At 39.8% G+C, this 14065-nt stretch overlaps 1 protein-coding gene across 5 annotated transcripts in view; it reads left to right on the top strand.

Annotated features, from left to right (window-relative positions):
* AIMP1 (aminoacyl tRNA synthetase complex interacting multifunctional protein 1) overlaps positions 1-14065 on the top strand; it is a 37354-nt gene that overhangs the window by 15281 nt on the left and 8008 nt on the right. For 4 of the 5 annotated variants that reach the window (XM_079990307.1, XM_079990305.1, XM_079990306.1 and 1 more), the window contains 4 exons: positions 2763-2876; positions 4446-4610; positions 6120-6328; positions 9746-9914. In XM_079990307.1, coding sequence (XP_079846433.1) covers positions 2763-2876; positions 4446-4610; positions 6120-6328; positions 9746-9914 — 657 coding nt within the window. The remainder of the gene's footprint in view (positions 1-2762; positions 2877-4445; positions 4611-6119; positions 6329-9745; positions 9915-14065) is intronic. The other variant, XM_079990304.1, reaches the window with a different exon arrangement.

Here is a 14065-nt window from a genome sequence, read left to right on the forward strand (position 1 = left end):
TTAATAAAACATTTCTAGCAACTATTATCTTCTGGACATCCAGGTAGAGTGCCAGGAGTAAAAGCATGCCAATGTTTTAAAGATAATGCCAGCACGTTGTAGCAACCCTGGAAATGGAGGATTTTTACAGTTCTGTGCATTGTGGCATGCTGGAATTGATCTTCTCCTGTTCCTTCCAAACAAACGTAAGATAGGTGTCCCAATCTTGAACTTATTTAAATAGTAGGTGCTGCAGAAATGTAGGAGATGGTGTGCACATTTGTAGCTCCCAACCACAAAATGGATTTGAAGTATAGCATGTATATTTTAATGCCTTCCAAAAGATGTGTGTATCTTGAGAATACTCACTCACTGGATATTTTCATACACAGTTCCTTCAATTTAATAATACGGTGAAGACACATGGTTCAAATCTGCTTGTTTCTAGAAGTGTTTGGGTAGTTTTTATTTATTCTGCTGGTTCCCATAGATTTTAATTTTAAAGTTTTAGAGTTGTGGTGCTAGTTTGAATTTTTGTATATTAGTGTGTAAACTGTCTTGAGAGCTCAGTTCAGGCCTATTAAATCAGATCTGTGTCCCTCTGGATTTTGTTGGACTATAATTCCTCTCATTCTTCACTATGTTGGCTTGCGCTGATGGGAGTTGGAATCCAACAGCATCTTGAGGGTCATTGGCCCCCCATCCCTGTGTTAGATGAACAAAAATGTAATTCCTGTTCATGGGGAGAGGAGAGTTAAAATCCACAGGGTGCAGAAATATTAAGCCCTCTTTAAAGAGCAAGATAGCAAACTCTTCCTCATGTGTGTGATACCAGAAAAGGGCCAAGTCCAGTCCTTCTCAAGGTGCAGAGAATTCTGCTATAACTAGAGCTGACTGTACTGAATGGTGGCATCCTCCTCTTGAAGAAAAAATATTGCATGAGAGCTGTGTAAATGTAAGCCACCAGACTCTGGAGAATTTACAGTTTGCTTCTCTAGCATTGTTAAAAGCCCACCATATAAAACCACCTTACAGAAATCAGATGATTGATCTATCTCTACGCTTGATTGAAAGAATCTCTCTAAGGTCTTGGTTATAGGTTATCCCACCCCTAAACCCATGGTCCTTTAACAAGAGATTCTGGAAATGGACATACAACTTTATACATGTAGATCATGTGATTGATAACTAAGCTTTTAGCCCATGCTGTGATAGTGCTGATTAATAACTTTGTGCAGTTTATTGTGACTTTAATAACCCTTCAACAATTCGTCTGCATGGATTCTTAATTGTCTACTTTCAGCATTGATTTGTCCAAGAGTTTGTTGTGATACCTATGAAATTCTTTGACTAGGTCAAGATTAAAAAACCACAAAGCCCCAATCTGTGTTATATAATGATCTAGAGCCATAGCTGAAGCTCTTTAAGCATATTTTTACCTTTTGTTATGCTTATGTACTTGTGTACAAAGCTATTATATATTCCAGTGGTTTAAAGCAGGCTTTACTGACCTCTAGCACTCTATAAAGATTTTTGGACTTCAACTCCCATCAGGCCCAGACATACCGCATGCTGCTTGGGACTGATGGGATTTGGAGTCCAAAACATCTGGGGGGGCACTACAAGCTGACAAAGGCTGTGTTAACATTTGTGGACTATAGCACAAAGCAAAAAATAAGTGTCTGCCACCTTTTTGATCATATTGTCTCCAGGTCCAGGGTTTTCAGCATATTGTTCAATGTGTCTGAACCAAAGCCTCACATTAAAAAATAAAAATTCCAAAGGAGTCATTTTGGCCTAGAATCAACAGACAAATGTTCTGCTTATAAATATAAAAGATCAAACTTTTCAACAGTTTCTGCATTGCCCTCAGGTAGTGCCTCTAGAGTTCATTTCACCATAGTTTACAGAGAAATGCTCTGTCATCTTCTCTCTCCCCCCCCCCCCCGCTTTCCTGATGTAGTTATAAGGAAGACTTTTAAACTAAAGAATAAACAGTTTGGCTATGCATTCCATTGTAATAGGCATACAATACAGTTCCAAATTGTATTCCCGCAAGAACCTTAGAGCAACAGCTCGTTTCTCAGAGCAGGTGCCAAGGAAAAGGGGAATTGGGGGGGGGGAGGCGCCCAATGTGATTAAAAAGTCCAATTCTGGCTATGCCGTGGAATTAATTGAAAAAATACCTAAGGCTCAGCAGTAATAACAGATATTAGTGTGTCATTTTGACATTTGTGTGGGATGGTAAAATATCTTTAATAACTGAGAAAACTGAGGTGTTAAGTAGCTATATATGGGCATTCTGTGGAAAAAGCAAGGGCTAGAACTCACATCTCCTGCTCTCATTTCCAGAACCTTAATGGAAAAAACATCTTTCCTTTTAGTTGCTATGTTGAGACTTTCTCTGTTGTCACGACTCCCCCCCCCCGTTTGCTTTTTTAAAAAAAGCTGATAGTTTCCGATTTCCCCCCTACAACAGAATCAATCTGAAATTTGAGCACTGCAAGAAACTCCTAATGTGCTCTGTACTCCCGTTTTTTTTGGTCTTAATTTGATTATTGCCCTAGGTTTTTTTTTAATAGGAAAGGATTTAGAGGGGGAAGCATAAAGAAGAGCACTAATGCACGAATTGTGATTCTTCTGTTTTTTGAAGTTTTAAGAATAAGTGGGTCTTAAGTCAATTTTAAACCCTTAAACCCTGAATTTCATAGTTGTGAAATTAAGCTTTCCCTTTATGACATTATTGTGTATGTGATTCCTAATGGAGAATTTGTCTCCTGTAGTCTTGCAGGCATCTCTGAGGGAAGAAAAGAAGCTTCGTGTAGAAAATGCCAAACTGAAGAAAGAAATTGATGTGCTGAAACAAGAATTGATCCAGGCTGAAATTCGGAATGGAGGTGACTGAAATGGGGTTGGGGGTGGGAGAGCAACGTCGTCTTAGGCAAGTGTGGCTTCTTCAGTCTGCAGAACACTCATTTCCCATAACAAGGAGAGAAATATTAGGGAGGCACTGAAGGGACAAAGTGTATTTTGGGGTGTAGAGGGATATTTACCCCAATTCTTAGATTTATGAAGAAAAATATTGGTGGTAAGCTACTTGTCTGGGTAGTATTCACTACCTGTCTGACACCACCTATACATTTTGTTCTACTGCATCATAGCAAACCATAGTAACATTTCAGAAGGTGCATGCTACACTTTCTGAAATGTTACTCTACATGCCTTTAGGATCTGGAATGTTGTGAGAGGCGAGGCTGAGCCAGCAGACAAACTGGAGCATCGAGAATCAATCTTGGGTGCTCCTTTTCTCAAATATGCAAATTCTAAGCTGTTTTGGTTGAAAACTGGTGGTGGAGGGGAAGAAGGGATAAACTGGAATTTTATTTGTGTGTGCATGCAAAATACATACAACCCTTATAAGTGACATTTTCTTCTTAATTCTAAAGAATGAGGGGAGCTGTCCCAGGGGACAGGAGACGAAGAGGAAATCCTGTTGCACAAGCAGAAATCCGATTGCATGATATTGGAAGCCGTTATCCACATTTTGCTTCTTTCAAAATTGTGCATACAGAAATATTTTCTGCGAGCCTCTGAGTTTAAGTACATAGAAATTGCCTAAGTTTGTAACTTACAAACTTAATTTTATGCTTGCCATAGTGTACTATGAACTTTGTATACTTGGGACTTTGGCTACCGTATACATGCAGCCAAATGAGATGATATCATCCAAAGGATAGGTGGTGTTATCACCTAAAGAGTGTGTGTGGTGCACTCTGCAAGTAAAAAACTTGTCTCATTGGAATGGGTGGAGAAGATAAATATTTTAGCCCTGTCCAATCCTTGTGTTAGGGGAACACTCAACTGTAAACCAGGTCAAAAGCATACGTTAGTAACATACTCATTTTATGTACTATGTTAGTAATCTTATATTAATTTTATGATGTGCTTGTCTTCTAGCTTGGTATGAAGCTATTGTCCAAAGCAATAACTTTAACCTATTGATTTTTATATTTCATTGTATTTCATCCCTATTGTTTTTAATCTATTTTAATCTTCTGACTAAAATGCCACATTTAGCTAAGGCTGCAATCTAACTTGGAAGCAAGTCTCAGTTCAATCAGAATTTATTCTAATTAACATGATTGGCACAATTAATTCTTGCTGCTATCAACAGTCTGATTGCCTATTAACTCTCATGATGCTTACCCATAAAAGCCAGAAGGATTAAATTTAATATGTGTAAGTGAACCCAGACATTTGGAGATGACAGAATCCCAATATTGAAATTTATCCCTGCATTTTATTACTACTAATATTTCACAAAACCTTTGAAACCTACAGAACTCTCATTTTTGATTAATGGATTGAATTTTAGCATTTTATACATTTTATTAAATAAATGTGTAATATTCCTGCATTAAATATATCTTCTCAATGTTTTGAATCTTTCTTTGTGTTTAATGTAGTGAAACAAGTCTCTCTGCCGCCCAGTGAAACACCTTCTGCAACAGCATCCTTTTCAGAAGAAGTCTCTCAGCCCGCCGCTGCTGCAGCGGCCCCATCTGGTCCTAAAGACCAAATTAAAGGAACAAATGAAGAAAAGAAGAAAAAGGACAAGACGGAAAAGAAAGGTGATTTTACATATGCTACTTGGAAATGTTTGAAGTTTAGTTTCATTAATATACACCAAAAAGGAATGTTATCAATGTAGAACTTTTTCAGGAAAATTATTCTGGACTAGGTTAGGCAAAGTGGTAAGTGAATGTCTGTGTGGCTTATGTGAAATAAAAGCTCGGAAGTAACTAATGATTTCCATTTAAAAATGCTCCAAAATTTCCAAAGTAATACAATATCCTTAGAAATGAAAAGAGAATTGTTAGAATTGGAGGAAACAAGTGGGGACACGAAACAAACCTGTTGTATGATATCCCCACTTCTTGTTCAGTGCTCCAGCCATCTTGGAACAGGAGCCATATAGTCCGGGGTGGGTTAATAATAATAATAATAATAATAATAATAATAATAATAATAATAATATATTATTTATTCCCCGCCCATCTGGCTGGGTTTGCCCAGCCACTCTGGGTGGCTCCCAACAGAATTAAAAGCACAACAAAACATCAAACATTAAAAACCTCCCTAAACAGGGTTGCCTTCAGGTGTCTTCTAAAACTCAGATAGTTATGGGGTGGGCGCCACTACTGAGAAGGCCCTCTGCCTGGTTCCCTGCAACCTCACTTCTTGCAGGGAGGGAACTGCCAGAAGGCCCTCGGACAATGGGGGTGGGGACGCTTCTTCAGGTATACTGGGCCAAGGCCGTTTAAGGCTTTAAAGGTCAGTACCAACACTTTAAATTATGCTCAGAGACATACTGGGAACCAATGTAGGTCTTTCAGGACAGGTGTTAATATGATCTCGGCAGCCACTCCGAGGGTGGCGGGCAGGGGGAATCGAGTGGAGGATGTCCTGAACCTAAGTGATTTATTTCCATGTAGGTGCAGTTGATCCAGAAAAGTTCCTGGTCAATGGGAATGGGGGGGGGGGGATATCTTTCCCAGCTTCCTTCTTCCTTAATCCTAATACTGTTCACTAAGTATAAGCCCAAGCAGACAAGATTCCTTTCATTGCCACTTCGTTCCCCTTTTTCACAACTGATACCCTTAATCTTGGGAGTGGTCTGTGGTTTAAGTGTCCTCAACATTCCACAGTCCTTGAAGAACAAGTCCTCAGCAAGCCAATTGTGAAGGTTCTAGCCTACTTGCAGTAGATTGAAATTAATGGACCCAAGTTGGTTAGGTCCATTATGAATCTTTGTTTTTTAAAGCTATATTTACAAGTTAATATGTTTCTGTGATTCTAGGAATCCTGTCAGGTATGCAGAAACTGTAAGCTTATTTTTGGGTAGGTGCTTCTAAGCAAAACATTAAAGGAAATGGTACCATAATTCTATCTAGTTATCTATGTTTAAGGAAGCCTGTTGTCACACAGTTGTAATATTTTGGGTCTCTGTTTTGAAATCAAAGAATGTTAAAAAGTACCGCGGGATTTCTTTTCAGACAGGGAAAAAGAAAACTTGCTTGAATTGCATTCCCGGGGATGTGTGTGCCTGTGTAATTAAATGGCTTCCGATTTTGTTTTAGCAGAAAAGAAGGAGAAAAAGCAGCAGTCAGCTGCGAATGATGACTCAAAGCCTTTAGATGTTTCCCGACTTGATTTTCGAATTGGTTGCATCACAGCAGCAAAGAAACACCCAGATGCTGATACTCTGTATGTTGAGGAAGTTGACGTGGGAGAAACAAACCCTAGAACTGTCGTCAGTGGTCTAGTGAAACATGTTCCTTTAGAAGAGGTACATAAAGAATTCATTTGATACTTCCTTTGAATTATTCTTTGCTAAATAAAGTTTGTTTTAAATATTTAAAATTGGTTAGTTTTAGTTTTGGCACTTAAAGTTATGCAGCAGATGGATACTGAAATAATCTCAAGTTCACAAACTTATTACTTAAGAAACAAATTAAATAGAGGGGAGCCAAAACAAATCTAGCTTCTGCCAGTGTCAGAATCTGACTCCCACAACAACTCAATGAACCTTGGTGGTCCTCTTCCTGTATGCAGCACACCTGGAGTAGCCAGTAATAACTTCTCGTCTGCATCTTCCTGGCCAAGGGTGGGAGGTCTGTGGCCCAGCAGATGTTGCTAGACTACAGTTCCCATCATTCCTGATCATTGTGGCTATGGCTAATGGGAGTTTGAACCCAACATCTGCAGGACCACAGGCTCTCCACCTCTGTTCTAGGCATATTTCAGTGGAATGTGCTCTTCTGCTCTTGTTGCCAAATATAGGATGCTGCAGCAGGTGGGTCAAGGTATGATGTCTCTTCATCTTTAACCAAGTAGAAATGTCACTTGAGATATTGCAGCCTGTCTGTCAAGCAGAGGATGCACTATGAATGCCTTTCATCCATGTGTAAGGCATAGCCATATTTCTCAGAAGCATATGCAGTTTTCTTCTCTTGGGATTTAAGAAGCCCCTAGCAGGGAGGAAATATGAAATAGTATTCTAGGCTGGATCTTTAGGCTGGATCTAGACACATCAGAGAAGTGATTCACTTAAATGCATTGTCAACTTCATACAGGGAAATCCCGTTGGCAAAAAACGGGACTCAACAGCGCCATCTGGGATCATAGTGTTATAACCCCTATAAAGCGCTTTATCTTTGTGAATGTAGCTGAGTCCGTAATTCTGCTATTTCATAGCAAAACACACCTTCTAACGTTCTGGGTAATTTTGAGTAAATGTGTAATTTGAAATTATTTCTTGTAATACTGGTGGAGGAAACAAAAAAAAATATTTTGAATGTAAACTTCTCTTCTTAACTTACGGCTGGAAAATGCTCAACTTTCACATATGCATCTGTTCTGTCCTTTTTCCATTTTGAAAGATGGAGACAAAGCTTGAAGGAAATCAGAAGCGCCCATGTACACTATCACTTGAATTATAGAATCATAGAATTTTAGAGTTAGAAGGGTCATCTAGTCCAACCCCCTGCGATGCAGGAATCTCAAATAAGGCATTGATGGCAGATGGCCATCCAGCCTTTGCTTAGGAACCTCCAAAGAAAGAGAGTCCACCACCTCGCAAGGGAGTCCATTCCACTGTCGAACAGCTCTTACCGTCAGAAAGTTCTTCCTGATGTTTAGTTGGTATCTCCTTTCTTGCAACTTGAATCCATTGTTTCAAGTCTTAATCTCCAGACTCATTAGGTAGGATCTGTGCAGCTACTTAGTAAAGGTAAAGGGACCCCTGACCATTAGGTCCAGTCGCAGACGACTTTGGGGTTGCAGCGCTCATCTCACTTTATTGGCCGGGGGAGCTGACATACAGCTTCTGGGTCATGTGGCCATGACTAAGCCGCTTCTGGCGAACCAGAGCAGTGCACTGAAATGCCATTTACCTTCCCACCGGAGCGGTACCTACTTATCTACTTGCACTTTTTGGCGTGCTTTCAAACTGCTAGGTTGGCAGGAGCAAGGACCGAGCAACAGGAGCTCACCGTGTCGCGGGGATTCGAACCGCCGACCTTCTGATCGGCAAGCCCTAGGCTCTGTGGTTTAACCCACAGCGCCATCCGCATCAATACAGCTTCTTAAGGCATGCCTAAAGATTGAGGAGTGCAGTTCTTCTTCTTTGCCCTTTTTTGGCATTGTCCTCCTTTTCAGCCTCCCCCCAAAGTTCAGGAATGTTTGAAACACTCACCTAAGTTTCAGAAGAGGTTTGCCATGAGCAAGGGTTGTAGCTCAGTAAACATGGGCGCAGAATTCCCCTAGACCTGCATAATTAGTCCCATGGATAGTTGTGTTTGCATAGAGCACTCATTAGGATCTACTGCTCACTTTTTCTCTTTCCTAAGAAATATAAAAAGGACATTCCACCCCCATAGTCAGCTCTGTGTGTGTTTTGGTAGTTATATTATACCAGCAATTGCAATAAAAATATGAGAGACTGTTTGTTGTTGGCTTCATCTGTGTCCCAATATGTTTTGAAGCATCCAGGGCATTGTGTTTTGCCTCTTACATAAAATACAGTGGAATCTCCACAACCCAGACAGCTTGAAGGACACCCACACTATACGGAACTGCAGTAAGGAAAACATCCTTTCTGGCTGAACATATTGAAATAAGCCAGATCCTGAATTTTAAGCAATATTTATCCAATATAATATTCAGGAAAGGAGAAGGAATTCTGTTCCTTGTTCTGACAGTTCCTGGCGTTCCAAACATCCATTTGGTACCTCAGTTTAAGACAGCTGGGACTGCCTTAAATTTATCCAACAGTTCATTGTAATCAATGAAATCCCAATGATTTTAAGGCAGACTGTTGCATATTTTAATACATAAGGTGGTTAGAAATGGGCTGCAGCTTCCAACCTAAACTTATTAATGTCTAATAACCATTTTTAGTCTCTTTCTCCTCAACTTGGCAAATGTATTAATTAAAAACTGCTGCTTAAATTACAATTTGTGTGGAAACACGAACATTGGTTTGTATGCCTGGTAGGTTTTTGAATATCATCAGTAACTTTATTGTCAAAGATCTTTTTTGATTTATGTCTATTAAAAGAACAACAATCTGTTTTCTTGACCAAGTTGTTAGTTGCAATGTTCACTAATGAGGCCTCATTGTTCTGCTTATTCATTGTAGTCTTCCCTAGTGGGGGGGGGGGGGAGGAAAAAACCCAGAAGCATTTGTAGTTTTAAATAAACGAATTGCAGTGCACATTATGGACAACTGTTTTGATAAAATATGCTTCAAAAATGTCCTCCTGTCTTTGGATTAATTACATCCTGAATGGTAAACCACCTGGGCATGCTTTCTCTGATTAGTTTAGAAGGATGTTTTTACAAAAATTCATTAAGTAACTGTTAAAAGTTGGAACCCAGGACCACAAAGAATGGAAAGTCAGTAAAACATTTTTTCAGCCATTATATCCAAGCACCAGGACACAATGTTGTCTTTATTGCACCCTCTTGTGTGTCTGTATTAGAAGACAGTTATCCTTAATTGTTTCCTGGCTTTTACTACTGAATTAGTCTTGAAAGAATGTTAATTGTTGCTAACATATTTGTATCTGCATACTTGGTGTTTTTGCGTGTTTTACTGTGCAGTTGCATGCATTAATTTTTCCCCTTGTTTCCTCATTGTGAAAGAAATGCAGAGAAGCCTAGCTAAATTTCATTTTTGTTTTAACTTATGTCCCATGTACAGATGCAAAACCGGATGGCGATATTTCTCTGTAACCTGAAGCCAGTGAAAATGAGAGGAGTTTTGTCCCAAGCCATGCTGATGTGTGCTAGCACGCCAGAGAAGGTGGAGATTCTAATCCCTCCTAGTGGGGTTGTTCCTGGAGACAGAATTACATTTGAAGGTTTCCCTGGTAAGCAAAAGCATCTTGGAGATGGGGATATCAGCAGAAATTGCTGAAGAAATATATATATATATCAACATGTACAGAAACGACATTATCCAGTACTTTTATCATTAACGCTAATGAATGAAATAATTCTTCCCTGTGAGTGTAGCCCAGTGCATGCAAAATTTGCTGAAAATAATTTCACTTTTTCTCTGCACCCACCTACACCCCACATGAAGGAACTTTGAAATGCATTTGTGAATTGTGTGTGAGGTTGTTGGTACTTGCAAAGAGGAGGAGGAGGAGGAATATGTCACTATCAACTTGCAGAGACTAGTAGAACTTGTTAAGCAGTGTCTGACAAATGGATCGGTTTGCACAAGATAAACTTTATTTTTTTAAAAAGGGATAAAGCTGTCCTGTATTTGAAGGAACTAGACAGGCTGGGGAATACTTGAGAATTGCCCAGGAAGTTAGTGCTTTAATGAAGTACAAAATGTTCATATTGAAAAAGTATGAAAGAGCAGCACCAATTAGGAGGTGTAAATGATGGCGTAGAGGGTGTACCAGTGGTATATTTTTACTGAGAGATTGTAGGGAAAGAACTGGTGCATAGGAAAGAAAAGGAAATGGTTCCAATAAAATGGTCTTGGTTCAGATAAAATGTTAAGAATAGAGAGTTGTATCCAACTCTTTTATTATTATTTTTTAGAAGACATCTGAGGGCAGTCTTGTTTAGTGAAGTTTTTAATGTTTAATGTTTTATCATGTTTTTTATATTCTGTTGGGAGCCTCCCAGAGTGGCTGGGGAAAACCAGCCAGATGGGCAGGGTATAAATAAATTATTATTATTATTATTATTATTATTATTATTATTATTATTATTTTATTTTATTTTATTTTATTTTATTTTATTTTATTTTATTTTATTTTATTTTATTTTATTTGATATGAGTGGACTTTCTCTTCCTCCTGTGTTCCTCCTGTGCCACTTAACCCCCTGTGTGCTCTGGAGAATCCCACAAATGTACAGACCAGATTTTTATTTTTATTTGAAGGAGGGCACAGAGGGAAAAGGAGAGGAAGGGGAAATGCTGTTGCTGGGGCATAAATTTGTCCCACTTGTGCAAGGGCATCTTTTAGTGCAACCCAGGGCTAATTTTTCTTGGATTTCTAGTGACTTTACAACATGAGTTGATGGTCCATTGGTTGTAGATTTGTAACTGGTGAGTTTTGAGCCCATGCCTAAATGGTAATCCTGTGCCTGCCTGATGCTCTTTGGAAGTGAATTCTGCAGCACAGCTGCCACCACACTAAAAAGGCTCTTCCCTTGGTAGACATAAGACAAACTTCCAGAGCTTACAACATTACCAAAAGTGTCATTCCTGAGGATCTAAGAGGCTGGGCAAGGGTATATAATAAGGAGTTCTTGGAGGTAACCTGGTGCCAAGTTTAGAGTTTATATGCCAAAAACAAGACCGGTACATAGGTGTCATGCAGTGTCAGTACAGCATTCTCCACCAGTTGCAACTTCTGGACCCAGCCCGTATATTATCCAAGAGCAATCAAATTGGCTGTTTCCCATTGATCTGGCAATATAATATGATAGGCTTAATACCACAAACATAAAATCAAAGAAGGCATTGCCCAACGGACTCTGCAGTCAATAACAAACCAGCTTTTCAGTTGAAGCCGAAATTGTGTTGCCAAAAAACACATCTTGTCAAACATTCTGTATCCCGGCAATGAACGGCCATATGCCTCCCAGCGGAATTGGCTTAATGGATATGTGTGTCCGCTGTTTGTCCACATTAGAGGATGATTAGATTAGATTTGCACTGCTTCTAAATGTAGAGATTCCATGTGTGGCTCTGCTCTGACATTTATTGAACTGAGAGCATATGCCTTTAGATGTTGTCAAATGGCTTAAAATGCAGGTTCATGGTTGCAATAAATATTTTTTTATTAGCAAGGGCTATAGTGGCTTCTAGGACAGTTAACAACTGCACTAAAAGTACTGTTTATGCATAATTGCAAAGTGTGCACACTGCCCATTTAGCTATCAGAATTGAAAAGAGTGATAGATTATACCAAATTACATCACCGCTTTTAAAATAAAAATGTCTGGGGGAAGAAAAACTGCAGTTAATGTTTCTTTTCCCTAGGGCCTATTATCCCTAAATGTCAACCAAACAAATGTTTTCATTCCCAGAAGTTAAATTCTAAAATTCTACAGACACGGTTTTTTGTTTGCTTGCATAAAATTAGATTTATGTGTGGAAATCACATGATTATAACCCACCATATTATAGTTTCTTGGGCGTTCCTCCTTTCAAGTTGTGTGTGTGTGTGAGAGAGAGAGAGAGAGTTTACTAAACATGTAAACAGTATTTGATTGATGAATTGTTCTTTTACAAGTCCTTTTAAAGTTTCCAATATGACGTTTATTTTTTAAAGGAGAGAAGTGTCATCAGTCATAGTTTAATTTATTTTCTACCTAGTTCTGATAAATTAAGAGTTGTTGTCTGTTATTTCTAAACAAAACAGGGGCATGATCCATAAATATATGCCTTTTTAAAGTGTCAGTGGAAACATTTTTCTACTTTGACCTGCATATCAAACTATAGCATAAACCAGGCCCTCCAGATGTTTTGGACTACAATTCCCATCATCCCTGATCACTGGTCCTGTTAGCTAGGGATCATGGGAGTTGTAGGCTAAAACATCTGGAGGACAGCAGGTTGGGGAAGCCTGGCATAAACCATAGTAGTACTTCTGAAAGAGCATCATTGCATGTATTCTTGTGAGTTGACTGTCTTCTTAATCCTAACATCATTTCCTTCTCTCACACTTGCCTAAATGCTTGTAAATGATTCTGTTAAAAGCTTACTGCTCATCTATTTCCGTTTAGAACTTTGTATTCGGAAAGCAAAGGAATGTTCAATTGCCATCACCCCCCCCCCCCAAAAAAAGTAAAACAAAACAAAACAAAAAACATGCCCCTACAAGTGTTCTAAATCATTGTTAAATGAGAGTTTTTATTTTAATGTGCTTTTGTCCGTATTAAAAATAACCCCATTACACTTTGAGAAAAGCCGTTGAAGCTCCAGTTGTTGTTTCCTTTTGGGGATGCTTAGGGTCCAGTTGTAACTGGATATGGCTTTATTGTGGGTTGTAGTTTTATTTTTAACTGGATTTTATTGTTGCATCTTATTGATTTATAGTCTGCTTTTGACAAAGTACTTCACCAAAGACCTCTGTGTAAACTTTGCAGTCATATAAGAAGAGCAGAGGTCCTCTTTTGGATCAGGAATTGGTAAAGTTGCAGGAAGCAGGGAGTAGGAATAAATGAACAGTTCTCCGAATGGAGAGATATAGAAAGTGGAGTCCCCCAAGGAATGGTATTGGGACCTGTGCTTTTTAGCTTGTTCATAAAAGATCTAGAACTGGGGGTGAGCCAATGATGAGAAAGTGCCCCCCCCCCCCCTTATGCAAGGGTTTGGTTCCGGGAGCCTGTTTGCTGGCAGAGACCTTGCACTGCCTTCCCAAAGCCCAGTAAGCGAGGAAAAAGCTCGCTGGAAGCATGGGTGGCGAAACGATAAGTAAATGGAAAGCTGAGAGTGGTGGTTCTCCCTGTTGTTGTTGTTGTTTAGTCGTGCTCGACTCTTCGTGACCCCATGGACCAGAGCACTCCAGGCACTCCTGTCTTCCACTGCCTCCCGCAGCTTACATATCTACAGTATTACTAAGGGCTGCCAGCCCTGCTTGCTCTGCTCATCAACCCCACCTGCCCACCTTTGCCAGCCCACTTTCCCTGACACCTGGCCAACCCCCTGTCGCTTTGTTGTTGTTGTTGTTGTTTAGCCGTTTAGTCGTGTCCGACTCTTCGTGACCCCATGGACCAGAGCACGCCAGGCACTCCTGTCTTCCACTGCCTCTCGCAGCTTGGTCAAACTCATGCTGGTAGCTTCAAGAACACTGCCCAACCATCTCGTCCTCTGTCGTCCCCTTCTCCTTGTGCCCTCCATCTTTCCCAACCTCAGGATCTTTTCCAGGGAGTCTTCTCTTCTCATGAGGTGGCCAAAGTACTGGTGCCTCAGCTTCACGATCTGTCCTTCCAGTGAGCACTCAGGGCTGATTTCCTTCAGAATGGATCAGTTTGATCTTCTTGCGGT

The sequence above is a fragment of the Podarcis cretensis genome (assembly GCF_951804945.1).
Source record: "Podarcis cretensis genome assembly, chromosome: 9".
NCBI lineage: Eukaryota > Metazoa > Chordata > Lepidosauria > Squamata > Lacertidae > Podarcis > Podarcis cretensis.